This window comes from Diadema antillarum, unplaced genomic scaffold (assembly GCF_040938485.1).
Source record: "Diadema antillarum isolate AM-2024a unplaced genomic scaffold, OU_Dant_1.0 seq00000643_RagTag, whole genome shotgun sequence".
NCBI lineage: Eukaryota > Metazoa > Echinodermata > Echinoidea > Diadematoida > Diadematidae > Diadema > Diadema antillarum.
Window position 1 is genome coordinate 33,793 of NW_027271557.1, and position 24,981 is coordinate 58,773.

Here is a 24,981-nt window from a genome sequence, read left to right on the forward strand (position 1 = left end):
TAAAAGCCTTTAAAATCTCAAAATGGTCAAAATTGCTCATATGTAGTCATGAGAGACTTTCAAAGAGAAGTGAAATCCCTTTCATGAAGCCTCTCATAAATGTATCATAATGAGCAAAAAGTCTCTCTGAAAACTTTCATGAAACCTTTCTTTCTTTCTTTCTTTCGTTCTTTCTTTCATTCTTTCTTTCTTTCTTTCTGCTTCAGCCCATGGAAGGGTTATTCTTATTTTTTTTTAGGGTTGTTTCATTTTTTATGAGCAATAAATTCTGTCATTGTGATATCCATGGATCTTCTGTAGGCATTCTTCTAGAACTTGATTTGTCACTGTTACATTATACAAAAATAGGATTGCTGAGGTCATTAAAGGGTGTACATGTATTAGTTCTGTCTCATCAAGACTATTACTGTTGTTGTCCGTGTGTAGTTATTGCTGCAACGTCTTGCAAGTGGCTGATTGTCTCCGTGGCTGCTACCATAATGAGTGCCTGCCATCGTTGTAGCGTACAATAGTGGCAAACCTTTCTATGGTGAACAGTATTGTATGAACGTGATGCAGTTGCTCCAAGTTGCATGTTGTCTAGTGGTATGATGTTTCTCCACAAAAGTTGGGTAGCCTAAAAACAGCATGTGCAGTTACAAGAAGAGACTGGTGACCCCTTTCTCACAGGTTTACTGGTATAGAAATGGTGAGAAGCTGGACTATTCCTACAGAACAGATGGGATCAGTGCCTACAACGTCCTCCCCCTGACGGTGGAGTACGGTGACAACAATGCCATCTACCTTTGCCGTGCAACCAGCGTTGTGCTCGAGGAACCAATGAGCACGCAGATCCAGCTCACTGTCAACTGTGAGTTGCCTAGCAACCCTCTCCCCCAATTGATTTTCTCGTACCTCTAACTCCATGTAGGCATGGCGGGTGCACGTCACGAGACCAACACCCACGAGTCATACAGCCCTCAAGTCATACAGCTCACAAGTCATACAGCCCACGAGTCATAAAGCTCACAAGTCATACAGCCCATGAGTTCGACACTAAGCCAACAAGGCCCACAAGACTGACACATTATGCGCCGTGTTGTATCTTTCGAACTCGTGGGCTGTTTCTACCTAGTGTTGAACTCATGGGCTGTATGATTCGTGAGCTGTATGACTTATGGACCTGTTTTCAGTGTCGAACTCGTGGGCTGTATGGCTCGTTGGTGTCGGTCTAGTGGGATGACCCCGGCATGGCAACCCACCTTACTCTTTCTTCCAACTTTCTCCCTGCCTCTCCTTGGCTTCATTCGTTATTTCCCAACCATCAAACAATGTGCCTCGAGCACTTTTTTTTTTCTTTCAGTTTTTAGTCGAGAGTTGCATTGCAATAAGACACTGAAGGAGATTCTACTGTAGTAACATAGATTATTTCATATACTGTATGTGCACACACAGTATCATATTCCCTTATACATTCTACCAAATGTTCATATGATTTATTGATTGTAGTGCAATGCGAAAAAAAAAGTTCATAACACTGATAGTAAATAGTACTTTCTTTTGAAGGTATTGGCTGCATTTTCTATATCAGAAGCATCACTGTATTGCCAGATGGGAGTTGTTGAAATGAATTCACACGTGTTGTCTATACTTTCCCATCTTTTTTTCTGGTACAGTTGCTCCGGCTTTTGTCAACATCACAGGCCATGAGAACATGGTGAGGTCTGGAGCTACAGTGACACTGACCTGCACTTCAGGTATGATGCTGACTTAGCCATTGAAGGGATGGCATAGTTTTAATTGAGATGGGGATTCATCTTTTAACTTTTTCTGAGATGATTTTGTAAGATTCAGGATTCAAGAATGTACATTGTCTAGTTAAATAATGCAGAAATTTGCCATCTACTTGTGTACATGATACAAATTTAATCTCCTAGCTCAAAATCCACAAAAAGAATGCCAAAATGAAATTAAAGGGATAGTACAGTATTGGTGGAGATGAGAATTGGGCTTTTAACTTTTTGTGAGATACCAAGAAAACACTTATTATATAGCACAGAGCATACCATTTTAAGAGGAATTCAAAGCTTATTTGATGAAAATCGGGTTTGGAATGACAGAAACATCCAAAAAACAAAGTAAAGCAAAGCGATTGTAATAAAGTGTGGGTCCCACACTTTATTAGAATCGCTCTTTTTTGGATATCTCAGCCATTTCAAAACCAATTTCATCAAATAAACATTGAATTCCTCATAGGAATTACATGCTCTTTTATATTTCATAAGAGGTTTCTCATTATTTCACAAAAAAAATGTTAGAAACCTGAAATTAGGTCCCATCCAACACTGTACGATCCCTTTAAACTTTTCTACATACTTTTAAAGAGTAAGTTCTAAGCTTTCAAATGATACATAAAATGTTAGATTGAACCATACTAACCCATTCAAATAATGATTCATATCTGAATAGAGAGAGTGAGAAGGTGAAGTTTCATAGAAAAGGGAGAAAATAGTATATTATAATACATTAAAGATTGATTTTTTTATTAAATTCATATAGTCCTTCCTCTTCCCATGTGAACTCTATTTATGAAAAATTCTGTTCTCCTTGTGTATCAGCCAACAGCAATCCTGCAGCCTTCATCTCATGGTTCACCGGAGGCCGACTGGTCAAGACCCATGACGACGTGGTGGAGACCGCCCCCAACGGCGGCTTTATCACCTCCCAGCAGCTGACGGTTACCATGGTAGCGAACGCACGCAGCGTGGACTACATGTGCCAGGCGACCAATGAGGAGCTGTACGAGACGACAGCAGAGACCGTCACCGTCAACGTCATGTGTTAGTTACCCAGGGTCTTTGGTTTATTGCCACGTGGTCTACTATCAGATGGTCTCCTTTTCCTTTCTTTCGGAATATCTAAAAAATTAAAGATTGACCAGTTTGACCAACATCACCTATTTTGAGTACTCATGTACATTTACAGTGTGCAACTTTTTTGTTGGTTTTGTGGTGCTTGGTCACATATTTGTCTTGTACGATGATAGTATACTTTAATTGTTGTTGTTCTTCTCTTCTAAAAGGCTCTTCAGGTGACCAGTAGTAGAAGGAAGTAAATGCATCCGTCTCTCTGTGTTGCTTGTAAAATCATGACGTATTAAAGTGAGATGCTTGTTCATTGTCAAAATTCTGAGAATGATAATACAGTATGTTCATAAGAAGTTGGGAATCACAGTGATGTTGAAAAGTCTGGAGGTGTGAACCTGCCTCTGCTTAAGAATTAATAGTATGCGCTTTTGTGCAATTTTTATTTAAATCGAGTTATTATAGACACCAGAAGACATTTTTTTTATCGGTACTTTTAGAAGTGAGTTTGCTCAACAGGCATGAATAAACTCTTGCAAGATCTTTCTTGTTTATGTTAACCAATAGATCCTCCGTCGCCACCCACCATCTCCGGCAACGAGAACTCGGTGACGAGGTCGGGGGGCCTGCTGCGCCTGGTGTGCAGAGCGACGGGCGGCAACCCCCTGGCCACACTGGTCTGGTACAAGAACGGGGTGGAGCAGGAGGGGGCGCAGGCCACCACACAGAACATCCTGTCTACCAGTGAGCTGGCGATCATCCTGGACCAGACGGACAATGGGGCCTTGTACACCTGCAACGCCTCCAACGAGGCCACGCCCATACCCCTCAGTGCCAGCGTGACTCTGAATGTCCTTTGTGAGTCTCTCTTCTCCTCCCCTGAGTAGTTGGAAGCTAACAACCCCTTCTTTATATTGGCTTGTATGAGTCTACTAGAGATTGGAGCAAGGATGATATTAATGTCTCAGAATTATAGTTAGGATAGCACATGAAATGGAGTTTCTGTTTTTGAGAGATCGAGTCATATCCCCACACACATGAAAAGATCCTGCTTCACTCATTTATCGTAAAGAGAGGGGTGCATAACCACGTGAAGTGGTCCGTCCCAAGTCCATACAACTCGACCCTATGAAAGACTAGCTAGTGCAGTTGAAGATGGGCTGTCTAGCCTCCTAGACAAATGGAAAATGAAATGAACAAAGTACATTTAACCTCTTCTTGATTGTTAATGACTGAACATTTTTGCCTATAATGCAGTAATTGCTTTACATTCACTCATTTTTGCCTATAATGCAGTAATTGCTTTACATTCACTCATGCAAGAGGCCTTTATATTATAATAGCAGCTCTATTCTGATGTAGCATTTTTTTTTTTTTAAGAATGCCTGAAATTTGTTGATCAGTTTCATGTGAATCATATTCAGCAACCTATTCATTCATTGGTCGGTCAATTTGTGTTTCTCGTCTGCCCAGTTCCTCCGAGCCATGTAACAGTGACCGTAGAGCCGGACAAAGCCAAGGAGGGGGACAGGGTGACCATCACATGCCAGACGGCCAGCAGCAATCCAGTGTACAGGATCTCATGGTGGCGCAATGGCATTGCCATTGAAGGTAATTTAGTCTTCTCTCAAGTCTGCCTTACATTAAAATGCCAACTTTCCAACTGTTCCTATATATTGGAGGCATTCCCTATTTGTGGGCAGTTGAAAATACCCCCTCTTTTTTTACTCTTTTTTTTTTTCAATTATGTCCCTTTTTTTTTAAAAATCTGTATGTAGTATTACGCACTAGGAAATTCAGGAATGTCCCTATTTCTTAGAGACAGTACCCCAAATTGCCCGTATTTCTTATTTTTTAGGGTTGGCCAGTATGAAAATGGTAATTTTCAAGGAAACAGTACAGTTGTAATCACACTGTTTATTACCAAACAAACATGGCAGATTCTTTTCTTGGCATATAATAGAAACATTGTATAAAGCGCATCATTATTTACAGACGTAATGTATCATTATTATGATCATTATTATAGTAAAAATCTATGTGGAATAACAGATTATTATATTACCAACCTATTACAGTAGAAGAAAAGTGAACAGATTACACTCCATGGCAGTCTTCAGGACTTTGTTTTTGCAGCATGAAATTGCATGCTTGTTATTACGGATTATCAGTCAGCCTTTGTAAAGGATATTTTATAAAAGTCTATGGCAGCCTGGATTTGTTTTCTTTTCTACAATAATTTTTTTACTTTCCTCACTGTGAAAAGTATGCATTCCATGAACTTGTTAGCAACATATGAAGAGTTTGTTCGCAAACACCGATAAGTCCATATTTGCCAAATGGAGATATTTGCGATTAAAGGTCAAGAAAAATAAAGAGAATAATAAGAACATTTTTGCTTCTTTTCACCATAACTTCAAAAATGTACCTTTATATGTAGTGACCAATTTATCATTTAAAAGGTATTATTTTGTACTTTTAATATGACAGAGACCGTACTTCGAAATCATCAAAAATGGACTTATTGGTTTTTGTGAACAAATTCTTCATATGCTTAGGTTAGTATTACTCCCCTTTCTTTCTGAAAGAGGTGTGAAAGTCAGGTGCTCTTCATTATGCATGGAAGGAGAGAAATGTGTTGAAACACACAAGTACACACATGCTTGTTTTACACACATGCCAGGCACAATGCAAAGACACCTACTACAGTATACAGTGTATGCATGCCATATTTTTATTTCACAGGGTTTGCATTTTCTCGAGCTACACTCCATGATTGTGAATTTAACCACTCCTGAAATTCACTCCGAGCATCGACAATTTAGGGTTTATGGGACGAACACTGAACTAGGGCTTTCTATAGCTCAGTTGGTAGAGCATTGGGCTAGCAATCCGGAGGCCTCGTGTTCGCATCCCGATGGAATCCCATTTTCTTTGCTCATTTTTCCACTCCTGAAATTGTCTGAAAGTCCTGATTTGCGAAGAAATATGACTCGCAAGATGTACATGTACATGTGTATGGTGTATTATACTGTTGTACAGTTCTTTGTCGCAAGAATCCGTACAATGCCACCTAATGTGTGTGTGTGTGTGTGATATGATGCATTTCAGGAGGGGAACAAGTCATGACGAATGCCGAGAATGGGGGGATCTCCACCAGGAGTCAGCTGGTGCTCCCCTCCGTTTCCTCGGCCAACAACGGGGGTGTCTACCTCTGCCGCGCCGAGAGCGACACCCTGGACGAGAGCGTCAACGACGGCATCACGCTGGACATCCGCTGTGAGTTTGCGACGGTCTGCGAAGATATCACATCCATGTTTGAATCCTAAGTGCACTTGGTCCTTCTGGTCAAATCGTAACTTGTACACACAACAAAGTGCTAACAGGCATGATATTCTGCAGATTTAAATGTGATTTCAGATTTTTTTTTTTTACCAAGGCTATACACATTTTACTTTTTCCGTGTGTCAAAATCACCTGAAAATTTTGATTTCCGATTGTTTCAACAAACATCATTATCATCCCTGTGCTAATCTCCTGGTGTACCTGCCTGTTTTGTTCCCCTTTGCTGCTGTCCATTGTGTGCGTACAAATTTGTATTTTGCAAGGATCGAGCAGTTTATCAGCTATACCATGGGTCTTTAGTCCATAGAAACGATTGCAGAGGTTTTACATTCAAAACAGCTACTTCAGAACATCTGATTGGCTATTTGAAATCTCTTTCTGTCAAACATGAAAACAAATCCTACATATGTTTGATTTTATAATGCCAAATTATACTGAAGCTCGAATCATAGGACATTATTATGCACAAAGGTGCCTGAAGACCATGCTGGGTATATTTAATTTAGTTATTTGTATAAAGGAATAGAGCAGTCGTTTCATATTTGTCGCAGTTCTATAGCCATGGAGTTACATTATTCATATTGCACTTGTGTTATGATATGATGTTTTCCTTTATCATGAAGTGAACTTGCACTGCATTCTGTATGATGACTTCTTGTAATGGTACTCTAGGTTATAACCCAAATTTTCTGATCTTTCAAATTTCCCATGCTCAGTCCCGCCAAAGATTGACACGCCCTCAGGAATCAGTGTCAGCTCACACGAAGTTCCCGGCATACTCGCCCTGAACTGTTCGGCGGAGGGCAACCCGGTGGCAATCACGCACAAGTGGCACAAGAACGGCAACCTCATCAATCCGGACTCCTCCCCGCGTTACTCCATCGACGACCAGGGCTCGCTGCTCATCCACAACGTCACGAGGAACGAGGCGGGAACGTACAAGTGCTTTGCAAGCAATGAGGAGGGCTCGTCCAACATCACGGCCACCGTGAATGTTATGTGTACGTATCGCAGAATTTTATGGGTGACTCTCCTTGTGCCCTGCCACCCCTTCTTTTTCCATCCTTTATAGCATTGGCAGCTGCTTTCCATCAATTATAGAAATGGATGAAAATCAAATACAATAGCAGATTATGGTCCCTTAAGATTGCCCCTTCACAGTATTGCACTGTTATATCTAATGTTTTTTTACGATATCAAGACCCAAATCTATGAGATCTCTGTGGTACTTATTTCCTTCTGTGCAAATTTTAGCTAAATAAATTTGTGCAGTGACAAGCAATGGTTGCACTCATTGTAATAGAAATCAGTTTTTGGAGGCAGGAATTAAACATTCAAATTCACAGTGCATTTTGATAGATGTCTGGCAGCCCCTCCCCATTTCCTCCTCAATACCACTGATACAGTGTAAAATTTCACAACTTCTGAAAAGTTACAAGTGTATGCCAAAAGTTTGCTTTTATCTGTCTGCCGTTGACATATGCTGAATCCCATTAGCTGTGAGGATATCGTGGTTTAACCCTAACTGCACTGGGGGGGGGGCCTCGGAGGCCCCCCCCTCGACATTTCGCACGATTACTCTGCAACACGCAATGCTCTCGCCGCGATGCTCCATGACTTTTTTCTTTTGAGTTTCCCGCACATTTTGACACCAAATTTGTGACGCCTGGGGGTACGGTTCTGAAGTTACATGACTTTTTGTACATGCACGTGAGGCCAAAAATGGCTAAAAAATGTGATTTTGTGTACAAAGTCAATGCAAATTGAGTTTTTTCACATGGTTCATATAAATATGCTTATTTTTCCTCTCAATGGCTAAAATTAGTTTGTTTTAGGAGTATTATGCTTCAAAAAGTGTCTGTGACAAATTTTGTTACAAAAAACAACAAAAACAAAAGGTCGAAAAAACAAAGAAATACATAAGAAATTCATGAAACAATAAAATAAATAAGAAATTAATTTTGATACCGAATTTTTTTTCAAGTACATTTGCTAAAAATGCCACAAAGATTAATTATACCAAAAATGAGCACTTTTGGAGCTTTATTTACTGATTTAGATGAAAGATTCTGATTTCTTGCATAAATTATCATAATTAATCAAAATAAAATAAAATAAGTCTATTTTGGAAAATTTAAAAACACGATCTTGTAGATTACATCGCACACTACCATTGTGCAAAGTTCCGCGGCGATCGCGCGATCCACGGCCGAGATCTTAGGGGGGGGCCCTTGAGGCCCCCCCCCCCCCCCCCCCCCCCCCAGTCTTTCGAGCTACCAAAATAGCCCAGTCTTTTTAGGGTTAAGGCAATTTGAGCTCCACAACCTTTCGGAAGGTGTTGTACATGAAAACAGCAGTTGCCATTATTACAGTAACAGAACTCCTACTGTTGTAAACTTGTAAGGTAACTTTGTTGTAATGCGGCATGAATTTGATAACCAATGGCCACAATATGATACCATCAAACAACAGACTCCGCCCAGGTCACAACGGGCGAGGCCGTCACCATCACCCTCAACACGCCCGGGGAGCTGGTGTGTGAGGCGGATGCCAACCCCAAACCGGCCAACTTCATCCGCTGGGAGCGGCCGGGCTTCGACCTCTCCGAGTTCGTCCACGAGTACGTGGACGGGCGCGGCGTGATGCGCATCGACAATGTGACGAAGGCGGTGAGCGGGATGTACACCTGCCTGGCAGATAATGGCATCCCTCCTCCGGACTCCAAAAACATCCAAGTCATCATCCAATGTAAGAGAGACCGGTCTCCAGATGTGATAATCTTTTTCCCATGACAGATTGGCCATCAGGGCATCCTGGTTCTCTTTATGTCCCAAAAGGAGAATGTGATATTAACATCTGTGACTTCGCTATCATTTTTGCCTTTTGAGATATATGAAAAACAAAACTTCTCCCTGGTAGCTTCTAAATTGTATATCAAGTTGTACCGAATTTGATTCAATTGGGGTGTTGTTCTTGTTTCTAAAGTGATTTTGAATATATTGATAATACGAATTGCTTGCATTTCTTCATATTATGAATTCTTGATCATCTATCCCTTCTTAGGTATAGAAGCCAATGTATGAAGTATTTCAACAATGAGCTGATTCAACTCACATTTAGAATTAGATAATGATTGGAAGCAAGAGGCATATTATACATTGTATACATATACGTGTATGTGTATGTATGTGTGTTTCATGGATACATTTGTGTGTCTGCGCGTTAGGAAAAGCTGTTTTTCTTTTATTTTTGTATGGTACTGTTTTTGGTTTGTTTCATTTTACATTGATTTTACAGTAGTTTGTGTTTTCTGAGGATCCATCACTATAAAAGTGTATTTTCATGCAAGTTATTTTTAATGCTTTGCAGAATTAAATAAACCTGGTTTTAATCCCCGCAATCGAGACAAAGCAAAAATATTTGCTCACTTTTCTTTTTTCACTGGTAAGTAGTTTCTGGTCACACAAAATGTGTGAAAATTTCCACTTATACAGTAATCTTTTGTAATCCGATCTTTTCATTACCTTCTTTCATACTCATATAACGTACATGTCTGCCTCCCTTCTGCCCCAACTCAGACCCCCCAGAAGTGGACCACTCGATGCCCAGCAAGGTAGCCAAGAGCACCGGCCAGACGGCCCTGCTGCGCTGCCGGGCGGAGGGTTCCCCCTTGGTCCGGTTTGAGTGGCTCAAGGGGCCGCAGGAGGTCAATTTGACCAGTGACCATTACACCCTGGACATCAGGCAGGACCTGACCTACGCCAACCGCTACGAAAGCCGCCTGATCATCAGCAAGGTTGACGAGCAGGAAGACTACGGCACGTACGTCTGCCGGGCCTTCAATGACCTCGGGGAGGCGCGTTTCCAGATACAGCTGGAGAAGACGAGTAAGATTCTCTCCTGTCTTGTTTTCTTGTAATTTGACTGCACACCAATGAAACGGTGACACGTTTTCTCCTGCGACAGTTGCTCCAGTTTCGTGTTCTCCAGGGACTTAAGGGTTCGGGTTGTGATAGGGTTTTGAGGTTTAGTTTGATGTGAGGATTAGGATTACTGTTACGATTTTGTTTTGGGGTAGAATTTATGTTTGGCTTGGTTTGCAGATATTTCATGGGAACAATAGTCGCAGGAGCAAATGTCATGGAACCCATTGAAACATAAAAACTTTAGATGAGTGAATATAGTGATGTTGTTCAAAAAGCAAACAAACAAAACTTTCAGAAGGTCCCTGTCCATTGGGGTATCAAACACAGGACACTATGTGATACAGTGTGTATGATGAGCTACATGTAGGTGAAAAAATTTCCCCAGACGTCAGGGTTGGCTTGGAAAACGTTTAACAAATACAGAAATGTATCAATAAATGTTTGAGTGAGGATATTCATACAATTTCATTTAAATTTGTGTCCTTTATATCATTTCCAACAAATATAATTGTAACTTATGAATACACATGATGACGCAACATAATAACACAACAATGTATACTGAAACAAACAAACTGTGAGCTGAAGTTCATTGAAGAATTGTGTTGCTGTTTTCTTTTTTAGCTAGCTAAGGTTCATTGCAGGGATTAACATAGCCCTTCTCTATTTCCTTGTCCTGCTTAATAGTTCTTTTTGTTTTCAACTTTTACTTTGATTCCAGGTCCACCTGAAGCCCCGTCAAATCTACGAGTGGTCGCCCAAGTATATGACTCCGTCACTCTCAACTGGACAGCAGGTTTGTTGGCTCTGCCCTTGTTTGAGTCTTGCACTCTGCCTCCAAACTCACATTGATAACCGGATGGGAAAATATTCCGTGAAAAATGGGAGGTCCATCCCTAGAGGCAACACCAAACCAGAGTAGAATCAAACACATGCAGAGAGATTTTGAAATCTTTTGAAACGTAAAACCAGAAATATTTGTGGCATGATTTTTTTTTTTTTTTTTTTTTTTTTTTTTTTTTTTTGTGAATCGCCACTGGCATTCAAAGCATTGTGGAGAAAACGTTTTTCTTTCACGAATCTTGGCTCCTGGCAAAATTTGAAAAATTGTGTAAAATTTGCAAAAGGGACGTATGATTCAGCACGCTGTACTCGGCGGTACCATCGTAATCCAGGGTGCGGCACTGAATAGAGCCATCTTGTGTCCATTATCATACAGTTGTGCAAAGTAGTCGTGCAACTCTTTTCTCATCATCAGCGCCGGCATAAATCGGCACCGCGATAACGATCCCAATGACGATTTTACTTCCATGTCAACTGGTGTAATAATAATAGTAATAAAAATAAAGGACATTTATATTGCGCAGCTACTATAATGATATACTCTACTGCGCATTACAAAGTAATAATCACAACACACATAATTCAAACATAGAATGTATTGTTAAATCAAAAGATGACTTTTTAACCTGACCTTAAACTCATTAATTGTAGCTGCTTGCCTTACAAACAAAGGGAGATTATTCCATAATTTAATCACAACGAAAATACAAATTTCACTGAGTAAATATTCAAGAATTCATTATTTTTTTTTACAGTTATGCATGCATAAATTGTTGCAAAATCACAAAGAAGAAAACATGTTTGTGCGTAATGATACTAAAAATTATTCTTACACATTTTTTTGGTAACCCAGGGTACAGTGCTGAAAAAAAAAAAAAAATCAACAAAATGGCAAATTTTCATTTGGTACCCTAGGGTACCAAATATTGCATCATATAACTTTTAAACCCTCTCCCTCTGTCTATTGCGTCTCCAGGATTTGATGGGGGGCTTTCCCAGACCTTCCAGGTGCGATTCAACCAGAAGGGGGGCAAGCAGTACCAGTTTGTCAACGTGGAGCCGCCCCTCGCCACCACCTTCACCGTCACGAATCTGAACCCCAACACGGAGTACGACTTCACCGTCCGAGGGCGCAATGCTCAGGGCGATGGTCCCTACTACCTCGGCATCGTCACGGCAAAAACTGCCGGTAAGATGACAAGAACTGGATAATAATTTAGGATGACACGAATTGTGCTCCTGCAAAATTTGCTCCAGCCTTATTTTTTTTTCCAAGGACTGAGGGTTAGGGTAAGGGTTGTTATAGGGTTCTAGGTTTCATTTGATATGAGGATTAGGATTAGGGTCAGGGTTATGTTTGTGGGTAGAATTTATGATTGACTTTAGAGCATGCAGAAATTTCTTGGTAGCAATTATCATGGAACCGATAATAGAATCTTTATCCAGGGTAGCCTTGTTAGTGTTGGCCAGAAGGGCTCTGCTTTTATCATTACTCAAGCTTTGCCAGGAACCCATTTATATACACCTGGGTCAAGAGGGACATGATGGATAGAAAACATCTTGCCAAAGGAAGTAAGCTCTGGTCAAGATAGTTTGACCTTTAACCTGCGATCGAAAATCAAGAGTCTCATCCACTATGCCACATGAGTTTCTTTTGTTTGTTTGTTTTGTTTTGTTTTTTGTTTTCGGTATTGTGATATAACAGGAGCAGAGCATTGCAAATGATATGCCCTTTATTCCCATTTTCAATGTGGTCTGTGATTTTAGATTAGCACTGAGACCCTTTGCATGCATCAAACTGTAGATCGCTTCAGTTTCCATAGTCTGGGACTGTGTTTGGGGTAGTTTGTGCACTGTGGTTTAACCCTAAAGGGTTTTCAGAATTTCTTATGTATTTCCTTGTTTTTCAGCTTTTGTTTTTTCTTTGTTTTTTCATTGGACATTATCACTGACCTTTTTTCTACCATAATTAGCACAAAATTAATCAATGAAAGTGATTGATTGTAAAAATAATTAGGTTTTATGACTTTCATGACAGAACACTGTTTTCCATAGGAAATGTACACAAAATCACAAAATTGTGCCCGTTTTGGGGCGACATTCCGTTACAAAAATGGGCGTGGCTTCGCAAAAGTATGCGCGGACGTTGCAAATTTGGTCTTTTAGGGTTAACAAGAGGATCTTTGGGACTGTGATCATGTGATCTGGCTTGTGCCAACACCATGCTGTATCAATATTATATTTCTGTATCAGTAGAGAGTATCTGGTGCCATGGTGAGCCACAGACAGAAGGATTTACATAAATAGATCATGTTAAGTCTTCCAAATCAAGAAGCATATATTCTGGACATGCTAGCAGTGTTATATATTCAAACAATTGTACATTGATTTTGAAAAATAAAAGATCACTGCAGATGAATAAACGGTTGATTTATAAGGGAGAATTACGTCATTTACTTCACTTATTTTGTAGAATGTTACTGAGATACAAATACATCTGCAGGTTTGTAGTTATAAACTGGTTGAAGTTTGAGAAGGCATAGTATATATCCCCATTTGCTTTGTAAGTCACAAACAGTGATGCATTTTAAAACTAATGTTCACTCTGTTCTGTCCTGTACAGTTAAGCCAACAGAGCCTCCAGTCCCGATACCAAAACGTAAGTATACCTTTAATGTTTTGCATTGTGAATGCTAGTCATAGTGGTTGCAGTCCTACCATCATGAGTGTGATAGACAAAGCCTGTGATAATGCTCAATAGAATTACTACAATGAGGATAACATTTTGTGATGTTTCTGATGCTTGTGCCAACCAGTACTGATGATGATGATAATGATGATGACATCAGAAGTAAATCTGCCACATGGTACACCGCTGTAGTTATGGTGGATTTGATGATGAGCTAGTCATGGTAGCTGTTTAATCATGATTGTAATAATTATTGATGCATATGATTATTATCATTGTTTATTATTATCATTATTATTGATTCGACCAGGTTAAGAATAAAGATAACATAGGATACATATCAAGCAATACAAACATGAAACAAACAAGTGAATATAACAAAGGGATACACTGTACTGTACATGTAACACAAAAAAAAAGAGAAATAGATGATAACAACATATGATAATGCTTGAGTTTAATATGACGAGGATAGCATTTCGTAATGCTGCTGCTGCTGGTAGTGATGATGATGATGACATCAAGAAGTAGATAAAGATCTTCCACATCCCCCCATCTATTCCCCCACCACAGACCAGCTGGTGGGTAACATCCCCCTCTACATGGTGCTCCTCTTCTCCTTCCTCTGCATCCTGGGCTGCATCTGCATCAACGTCTTCCTCTGCTGCTGCCTCATCAAACCACGGAGGAAGAAGTCGACAGGTGAGCACCTCTCTACCGACCCCGCCCTCTGGAAGACCCTCGCTGTTTCGATATTTACACCTCTCTACCAGCCCCACCCTCTGGAAGAACCTTATTATTGTGATACTGTATTCACCTCTGCCAAGGAGGTCATGTTCTTGTCACAGTTTGTTAGTTTGTTTGTCTGTTTGCAAAATAACTCAAAAAGTTGTGAACAGATTTGGATGAAACTTTAATAACAGGAAAGTTTGCTAATGACATGAGGAACGGATGATGAAGTTCCGATAGTGATCCGGGAGTTTTATGAATTTTGAAGGATTCTTTTTTTATATATCTTTTAGCAAATAGGGTCAATAAAGTTGTGAGTTCAAGCTGCACCTGTTTGAGGTTTGCTTCCCGCTCTAAATTGCATACTGTCCTCGTGGTGCCTCACTTTCCAAATTGATAGAAATAGTAAGATGCCCAAGCATGGCGCTAAAGAAGTTCAGCTTTGAAATTTACATGCAACCAAACATGAAGGATATTAACATTGCTGTCAGTCAGAATTCTTGATAAAGCAATCAAGTTTTGAATAATTCTATAAAGCATTCTTAGATTATTACTATCAGACAAGAGGAAGTTAGGATATCAGATTTTCAATTTTTAGACAAAATGTCTTTATGTTTTCAGCCAAATGACCTCCCATCCCTTTTCCTTGACCCATACCTCTGCAAATGTAGGAGGATATCATGCTAGCAGTCATATATGAATTGGCAGATTTTGATATCCATCAATAAATGCATGAATTGCCCTCATATTGTATATGCATTGGACATATCCCAACATTCATTCTATGGTCCTGAGTGGTATGGTGTATTATAGAATCCTACTTGTAACTGAACATACTGTACCTGAAAACTTTTCGAAACATGCAACAGCAAGGACAAAAAAAAAAGGAGATTGCCGCAAAGAGGCAGTTTTGAGCTTGCACAGCGAGTTGTGGTGCTTTTTTTCACCTCTCGTGATATCAGTGTACAGTGGAAACTCGATATAACGAGATGGTCGGGACCGAGTCATTTTCCTCGTTATAGCCGATATCTCGTTATATCAGTAGGCATAAAAGAAGGCATAAAATAAAGACATTAATTTGCACATGTGGGACTACCCATTATATTTCAATCAATACTGATAACTTGATATTGTGTGTGAGGGAATTACTCACCTTTATGGGTAAGAAGATGTTTTTCGCCAAGGAAATCCAGTATCAAGAATGTGTTTCTTATTAATTGTAGATGTTTGAATTTGTAAATTTATATAGCTTGCGATTGTATCAAGATCGTCTGTGGATTGGTATGTGGTTATCGTATGGGTGTGTGTTGTGTGGAAAGCTTGAATACTGTAATGGTCTGCACAATGCTGTGTGTGTATGTGACACATTCTGTATGTACATTATGACTGCGTGTGTGTGAAGACGGGGAATTCCCGAAGTAGAAGGCCAATCACAGCATCCGATTGCCTCACACCTGCTAAACGTCATGATGTCATGTATACATATGGCCGTCCCACCACATTTTCTGCATGTATCAGTGTGCGTGCACACACACACTTCACACGTACAACATACAGTGCTAGCTGGAGTATGTGCACTGAAGAAAATGATTTAATATGTGTGTACAAGACAGTTTTTCGCGCATCAAGCTTTACAATCTCGGAAGATGATAGCACAGGCGAAGTAAAGCTTTACCGAAGGCATTTTGCTTTACCTCGCTATACCAGGTTTGATTTACTATGTTTTTCTTTGTTTGGAAGTCACAAAATTTATCTCGTTATAGCAGTTATTTCGTTATAGCCGATCTCGCTATAAGAGTAGCATTTTACATAGACTTGTGTGGAAGGAAATTTGGGATCGAGAAAATTTCCTCGTTATAACCGATATCTCGTTATAGCAGTGTTCGTTATACCGAGTTTCCCCTATACAATATTTCATTTGAGTCATATAGTGTGTACAGTTCGACCTCGATTATCCGGCCATGTCGGGACCGGCACTCATCCGGATAAGCAAATTGGCCAGATATGGGAGACACAATGTAATGTATATAGCTGCCATCCAAGCTGCCGTCCCAGTGCACTGGCAGCTAGGCAGGTAGCGTACCCCGCAATGGTGGTGTAATCTATGTTAGCCTGCGCAAAATGATAGTCCCTTCTTCACAAAAATAAAGTATATCTTTATGTGAAAATCATACATGTTTTATCTCGTTAGATATTGAGAAACCTATCATGCACATCTTATGAAATTAGTGAAATAGATCCATGAAAAGATGTTAAAGTCACTGTTTTTTCTCAATTTTTGGATGGAAAAAAAGTCCTTCACTGCATGAACGCATCCGGATAATAGAGATTTCCGAATAAAAGGAGGCCGGATAATCGAGGTCAAACTGTAATATCTTTTTTTTTAAATTTATGTTTACCAATCATTCCTTGTTCATTTTGTGGTGGTTTTGTTCACCTTTTCTGATACCAGTGTACGGATTTTCAATAGAGTCATATCGGTTTTTAATATCTTTCTTTTCATTTACGTTTAACAATTAATGTTTATCTATTTATCATTACCCCTTTTTTTTTTGTCTTTATCTTTGTCCAGGCAAGACAACCCAACCCAAGAAGAAGACAGATGTCATAGAACTCGTCAAACCAGAGTAAGTGAGATGATCATTGCGTGCACTGCGGTAAACACTCATGTATTAGGCACAGCCTGACTTTGGACATCTGGCGGGGGAAAAACAAACCTAAACAAAACATGGACACATGTTTTGAGACATGGCCATGCCCATAAATGATACTTCACCTGAAGTATACTTACCCAAGTTTTTTGATTGAATAATAGCATATTCAGAAAAATTCTGGCATTTTTACACCAGAGGAAGGGAAGATATTGGCTTGAAAATGCTTGGGACCGACCCGACTATTGAAAAAGAAAAATGCTGATTTCATTGCAATAATGTGAGTACAGGTGTGCCAATACTTCTTTGATATAATTTCAACGAAAGCAAGTGACCTTGAATGAATTATTATTCATATCCTGGTACACAGTACACGGCGTGTGAACAACGTGCTTGATAATACTGTACTTCACGATGGCAAATTTAACCACTCACAAAATTGTCAGGAAGTCCAGATTCACAAAAAAAGAGAATAGCATAAATGTGGCATGTAAAGTAATTCAATTGATGAAGGTTCATTTGATGAAAGATTCAAGTTGTGCATGATGTACAGGTGCTTTTATCACACGATGCAGTATTCATGCCATTTCCAACATTTATTTGCAACCATCACTCTGTAGAGTTGACCATGACAGTGCAGTTGGTAGTGAGACGAACACGGACAACGTCTCCCGCCGCGACCTGTCCGAGCACGAGGATGGTTACTCCTACGGCTCGGGCGGTTTCGGCCACCCCCACCGCTACAACGACTACAGCATAGGGCCGTCTGAGGAATATGACCACTACGATGACCAGCGCCCCATCTCTCCCCCCATGGACTTCCCCCGGGGTGGACCTGGCTACTACAACTCGGGCTACAGACCGCCCTCGTATGCTGCTAGCTGGGATTCGTATGGTGAGCTATGTGGAATTTTCTTCCTATTTTTGTCATCTGTTTGCAGAGTTTAAAGTGACTGTACAGTACTGGTTGAGGTGAGGATTCAGGTTTATAACATTTTTTTGGTGAGATGATAAGAAACCTCTTATGGAATATGAAAGAGCATGTAATTTCAAGAAGGATTCAATGTTTATTTGATGAAAATTTGCCTTGAAATGGCTGAGATATCCAAAAAAGCAATCGTAATAAAATTGACAGGCCACGACTTTTATTATGATCTTTTTGTTTTACCTTGGTTTTTTTTTGATATCTCAGTCATTTCAAAAGTGATTTTCATGAAATAAACTTTTGATTCCCCTTAGAATTGTGTGCATTAAAAAATTTCATAAAGTGGTTTCTAAATATCTCGCAAAATGTTACATGCTGAATCCTCACCTCAACCATTACTGTACAGTCCCTTTAACCCTAATCAGGCTGGGGGGGGGGGGGGAATCCGCCCCCCCCCCCCCTCGACGTTTCACACAATGTCTTTGCAGCGCGATAAGTTCCCGTCGCGATGTTTCATGACTTTTTTCTTTCAAGTATCGCGCAACTTTTGAGACCAAAATTGTCGGCCCGCGCGTACCGTTTTGACGCGACGCCCGTTCGAAAAAAATTTGTCAACCCCAAAATTGCTCCAAAACGTGATTTTGTGTACAAATCCAATGCAAATTGTGTTTTTTCAATTAATTCACATAAAAATTCATATTTTGACTTAGAATGGACGAAATTAATTCATTTTAGCATAATAAAGCTTCGAAAAATGTCTGTGACAAATTTTGGCCAAAAAACAAACAAAAACAAAAGGTCGAAAAACAAAGAAATACATAAGAAATTCAAAAAACAATCAAATACATAAGAAATTAATTTCGATACAGATTTTTTTTTATCCTATGTCTCAGGAGAATGAATACCAGAAACATTTTAAAAAAGAAATTAGCTGAATTAGAGCATTAATAAATGATTTACAGCTCAAAACTGATTTTATGCATAAATTACAATAATTAATTAATATATAAAATATAAGAAAAATTTTTCGGAGAAAGCAACCATACATTTTGATAGTATACGTCGCGGGCGTTGCTTGTGCCGATTTTCGGAGCGATCACGTGTTCCATAGGCGAGATCTGAAGGGGGGGCGGGATCTGCCCCAGAATAAGAGGACAATATGCAAAATTCACTTACATCTATACTAATGAGCTACAGTGTACATGTACCAACTATAGTAACATTATTCCAGGACCAAGTTTCCGAGGAGTAAAGTTTTGGATCTCCTCTTTCCTCTGATTCCAGTCCACCCTCCAAGCTCTGCACTGTCCGATTCCCAGATTGATGACGAGCAGGAGCGGGAGTACGCCGACATGCTGCGCCGCCAGCAGAAGACCCAGTTCCTGGGCCACGGAGGTGCCATCCACACCCCGACGTCCCCCAGCCCCGTGCCCAGCAGCCTGGGCAACTTTGTGCCTTTGGTCAAGGGAGGGTCGGCCGCACCTAGTCAGGTGGGGAGTGAGGAGGGCTACCTCGTCTGATGTCATGACCATTTTAGCATCATTAGAGCTTTCTTCATCACCTGTGAGTTACCTTGCAAGCCTAATGTTCTTCCAGACTCTCTTGCTGGCTGTAAAAGTGATTGATTTGGACTCACTCCTCAATGGCGTACTGTATACGCCAGATATTTCGCGATGTTTTTATTTTCGCGAATATAGCGAGTCGGATGCCACTTCTGAATTCAAAATCATGCGAAAATATTAACTCCGGTCCCGACATGAATGTAACGTACTGTCATGCATTTCTGTGTTCATTACTGCTCTCCATATCGCAAATTTATTTAAAGGGGCAGTACAGTCCTGGTTGAGGTGAGGATTCAGCGTGGAATGTAACGTTTTGCAAGATATTTAGAAACCACTCTATGAAATGTTAAAAGAGCATACAATTCTGAGGGGAATCAAATGTTGATTTGACGAAAATCGGTTTGAAATGACTGAGATACCCAAAAACAAAGTAAAACAAAGAGATCCCAATAGAAGTTGTGGTCTGTCAATTTTATTAGGTTTGCGTTTTCAGATATCTCAGCTATTTCAAGACCAATTTTCATCAAATAATGTTGAATCCTTCTTGGAATTACATGCTCTTTCATATTTCATAAGGAGGTTTCTCATTATCTTACCAAAAAATGTTATGAACCTGACGTTAGGTCTCAACCAAAACTACATGATCCCTTTAACAACTCACCAAATTGTTGGGGAGTACTGATTCACGAAAATTTAGACTATCTGAATATATACGTATACAGTATTTGACGGCTCTGGATGCCATTTTGGTACTGTCGTGTCCATATCATTAGGTACCCAGCTATTGTGAGGATCCTGTTAGGTGGTAGGAATATCATGAATGCTTTTTGCTAATGGAGTACACTTTTTTTTTCTATCTTAAACAGGTGCTCTTTTTAAGTGGATGAAATCTGTTTTTACTGTCACCATGCAATTAAACTATGAGAGCTGTGTCAACTAGTTTTGCAAGTAATGTGCCTTTATTTTGTATTCGTTTTGATGCATTATTTTATGAGAAATATTGTCTTGGTGGTTCTTCTTTCTCCAACATATTCCATGATCACACTTTCCATGTTATTACAGTACCAAACTATTTTTTTTGTTTTGTTTTGTTTTTGTTTTAACTTAGACCAGAAGAGGTGCTGGGTCATGTGACTTTCATTTAATTTCTTTTCATCTGCACAAAATGACAGAGAGTGGTCAGTGTTGAAGATGTGTGAGGACATTTCTTGGCTGGACATTTACACTCCAGATATTGAATGCCCTGACCGTGTTCCAAAATAGATATTATACATGTCATAACCATCCTTTGCCCTTGCCCCAGCTCACATTTTTCAGGAATTTGGCCTAAGTTTCTCTCCTGGCAATTACTTCTGTGAGTTTTGATGAAGGGGAAAATCATTGCAAGGGGAAAAAATGTGCTCCTAAAACAACATTACCTCTCTTTTCAGAAATAGGGGAGTACCCTTTTTTAGGGGAAATTCCCCTTAGGTGAGAGGTGATATTGTCCAGGATCTTGAAGTTTGAATGAGGAATTCTTGGTCATTCGTCTAGAGAGTACCCTAGTAAATGTTTGCTTAGATTTATACAAGGTGTCTCTGTAAATGTGTGTATCAAAAGTGTGTTACCCTTTGAATTCAGCAAATATTAACCACATGTAAAGATGTGTACATAATGTGTGTAACGTGTTGTTTTTGTTCTTTTATCGTGTTCACTATGTAATTATATTAGATAAGAATATGTATCTATATATATCCATATGTTTAATAGTACTAACTTGATATGAAAAGCAAGCCATGTATTCTTCTGTCACCTTGCCAACTCTCGTTCATCTTGCCAAACTCCTGTGCGTCTTGCCATAAATTATTCAGTACCAACTGTATAAAGTGCTTTTAATCAAGAGTGTATACCATGGTATCCCTTCAGCTTGTCATTCTTCTTTTGACTTGCCATGTAGTCTTCATTCATACTGGTTTTTTTTTTTTCTCATGTTACATACATTGTAGGGTGTTTAATATTGGGTTGTGTTTTTCCATGTGCTGTTGGAATTCATGTTTCTGACAGAAATACATCTGTAAATTCATTTTATCTTTTGTAAGAGGTTAAATTCAATTGTTAAAGATCATATTTCTCAAGTATTCATGCTGCAAGTAAACCATTTTTTCATTAAAATTCATGTGCCATATTGATATTACCTGCATGTATTATACACCATAGCATATGATATGTAAAAGATAAAACAATTCTTAACCCTAACCCTAACCCTCCCCCCCCCCCCCGAACATTTTCCATGACCATTCCGCCGCACGAAATTTTTTGACTGCGCCACTCACTTTTTACTTTCAAGTCTCGCTCTTTTTACACCATTTCTGCAAAAAATCAGGTATTATACCATTACAACGCTGCATGACCTTTTACAAAGTGTACACATGCTCATCAGACTGCAAATACAGCGCAAAATCATGATTTTATGTACAAAGTCAATGCAAATTGAGTTTTCTCACCTTATTCTAAAAGATGATTATATTCACTTTCATTGGCTGAAATTCATTTATAACATAATTATGCTTGAAAATGGTTCTGTGATAAATTTTGCAAAGAAAAGGAACAAAAACCAAAGGTCAAAAAAGAATGAAATACCTAAGAAAGTCATAAAACAATAAAATGCATAAATTAATATTGATACCAGATTTTTTTTTCAAGTACATTTTTAAGAATGCTACAAAGAATGTTTACACCAAATCATTAGGATTTGTAGGATTTTTTAATTTTCTTATTTAGAGCAAAATATATGATTTCACAAGACAGAAAAAAGAAATTTGATATCCCTATAATAATACTGTATTTTTCTTTAAGTCATTGTGCTTCTCTGACAATGCAAACATTATTTTACAAAACTGTTATTACAGTACTGTCTTGGTGAAAAACTTGACGTACAGTTGAATACCATAAATATACATGGCAGAATATGTGAGGTTTGGAACATGCTCTGTAGGAGGAAAGTGCCGTATTGTATTTTTTTTTCCAGAAGAAACTTTATGATGTTGTGTCAGTTTGTCTTCCACAGCTGTTTGCATTTCTAGCCACCCACCGAGATTTGAATATCAATTTTATGTCTGCATGTTGTATGTTGATAAATGTGCTGAAAATGAATTGGTATGGATTGAAAACGGATCTCCGTGGATGAAACGTTATCTGATTTAATTGTCAATACATTGCATTGGCAGTTACTGACACTGTATTTGTATGCATGTACGATTTTATGCATCCATGATGCACAATACAATGTATGTAATCAACATGATTTCAATGTACTGTTCATACATTGGAGCTGTACTAATAGAGCAAATTTCACGTTTGAAGAGAAAACAACAAAATGAACTTATGCAAATTCAATACAAGCGTATTGTTCATTATTTGACTTTACACAAATTCTTTGAATTGCAAAGTGGTTGTTGATGCAGGGAAAGGATTACCAAAAATATACAGCACCTTGAGGTTGTTTTGCATGATAAAGTACTTTTGTAGGTGTACGGAATTAAAGACCAAATGAAATTTGTGTTACTATTAATGTGAACGCCAATGTGCAAGCTTCTTAATTGCAGAGATTATACAGATATATTGATATAGAGATACAGTGTTCTTGTGCATTGTAAGTGCTCGATATACTGTACATTGTACTTGAACATCTCAAACCAGGCCTATATGAGCAGACATCCAATAAAGATGTGCCTTTATTTTTGGTTGGAAAGTGTGTAGTGATGCTGAATTTTCAAAGTTGGGATACTCAACACATCCCAGGTCTGTATCACCAAAGGCACACCGAGAGGACTCAATTTTAGTACATTGTGTGGAGTTCAACATGTACAGTGCACATACATAGCCCTTTCGTATTCAGTTCAATGTACTATATTCTTGACCTTGCAAGTAGTGCACATGTGCAAACTTCTGTGTACGGTAATGCTTTCTTCATACATAATGTACAGTGGCTATTTATTAGGAGCTTGTTCCAGTGCAGACAAATATAAAGCAGATTCTGTTTTTCATTTGCAGCTGGATTTGAGTGCAAGAAAGGAAAGTAAAGCATAGGCAGATGACATCTATGTAGGCTTTTGGCAATGTCATGAATTGATTCCACCTGGAGTTACATTGTACATCTACATGTGTACACAAGCAGTCACTTGTATCAAAGCCATACATTCTTCACACTTCTCTGTGGCATGTATTTCAGAAATCTGTGATGTACTACTTTGTGATTTTTATAAATCAGTGGTATTATACCAGAAGCATTGCTGTTTTTGTTGTTTTTTATCCTGTCTTTTATTATTAAGGTGGGATGGGGAATATGATTTAGGGGCTGCAGTTCTATGAAGAGAAATTAGTCAAGCAAAAGATACACATTTGGTATTAAAGTGAACATGTTTACGGGAAAGTATGTCAATATGAATTATGGGAGATATTTGTAGCAGGGGTACTGTAATGGGAAATTGGTTGTCAGTCGCAATGGATTCACCATCTTCAGATATTGCGTGAAGATGGTAATCAGTTGAAAACCTACTCACAACATTGTAGTAGTTCCTTCTGTGTCAAGAAATGTATTGCTGCCAAATTAATGAATTTATTCCTTGTACACGTATATACAAGTGTATTTACCCCTTATTTTGATACTGGCAATAAAAGTGTTTTTTTTTTTCTTTTTCTACAGAGAATATGTGTGAAGTATTATTGTATCTCATACCTGTGCTGATGCATGACAACCTCAGAGTATGTTTTGTTTTTTAGATACAATTTTTTTCAGATAATGCTCACTTGCTTTATAATAACTCTGCTACATCTAGTAGACATGAACTTTTCTCTCTCAACATAGCAAACTTTCCCTTCAAACAGTACAGAAGTCACAAAATACAGACTCAATATGTGTGAAGTAATTGCAGATGATAAAGTCTCTTTTAATTACATCTACTAATAACTGATAAAAGAATATCAAGAGCATACATGATATCGTGATGAATAACTTGACATCCGTGCAGTCATAAATAACTATCTTACTTTCAGAACACGAGTAAATCTTAACAAAGGGCAGTTTAATACTACAGTAGAAATTGATAGTTAGTGATTGTGCAGTTTTGATACATTGAATAAATCTGTGTGTGGGTTTCATACTAGAAAACTAACACAGCATGGCTCGTCTATAAGTCGTACTGTGTCTGGATAAACTCTACACGGCAAAGTCCACCTCACGACCGGATGGCTGCGGCTGCCGTTTTACAAACGTAATCAAAGCCTTGCTCGTGTATAATCAAAGGGATGGTACAGTACTGGTGGAGAGAAGAATTTGGCTTTTAACTTTTTGCCAGATACCAAGAAAACACTTATGATATAGTACAGAACATATCATTTTACGAGGAATTCAAAGTTTATTTGATGAAAATCGGGTTTGGAATGACTGAAACATCCAAAAACCAAGAAAAGCAAAGCGATTGTAATGA

The 24,981-nt window shown here is 38.9% G+C and overlaps 1 protein-coding gene across 1 annotated transcript in view; it reads left to right on the forward strand.

The window, feature by feature from the left end:
- The window catches only part of LOC139736398 (nephrin-like), a gene marked incomplete at its 5' end in the record, with an annotated part of 31,788 nt that extends 11,375 nt beyond the window's left edge, over positions 1–20,413 (forward strand). Inside the window, 16 exons of the mRNA XM_071647150.1 lie at positions 670–850; positions 1,656–1,736; positions 2,598–2,819; positions 3,411–3,701; positions 4,317–4,454; positions 5,955–6,122; positions 6,905–7,189; positions 8,661–8,936; positions 9,767–10,075; positions 10,836–10,910; positions 11,934–12,146; positions 13,581–13,616; positions 14,220–14,348; positions 16,948–17,002; positions 17,647–17,921; positions 19,236–20,413. Of these exons, the coding sequence (XP_071503251.1) occupies positions 670–850; positions 1,656–1,736; positions 2,598–2,819; positions 3,411–3,701; positions 4,317–4,454; positions 5,955–6,122; positions 6,905–7,189; positions 8,661–8,936; positions 9,767–10,075; positions 10,836–10,910; positions 11,934–12,146; positions 13,581–13,616; positions 14,220–14,348; positions 16,948–17,002; positions 17,647–17,921; positions 19,236–19,471 (2,970 nt within the window). The remainder of the gene's footprint in view (positions 1–669; positions 851–1,655; positions 1,737–2,597; positions 2,820–3,410; positions 3,702–4,316; positions 4,455–5,954; positions 6,123–6,904; positions 7,190–8,660; positions 8,937–9,766; positions 10,076–10,835; positions 10,911–11,933; positions 12,147–13,580; positions 13,617–14,219; positions 14,349–16,947; positions 17,003–17,646; positions 17,922–19,235) is intronic.
- Positions 20,414–24,981: the final 4,568 nt, after the last annotated feature.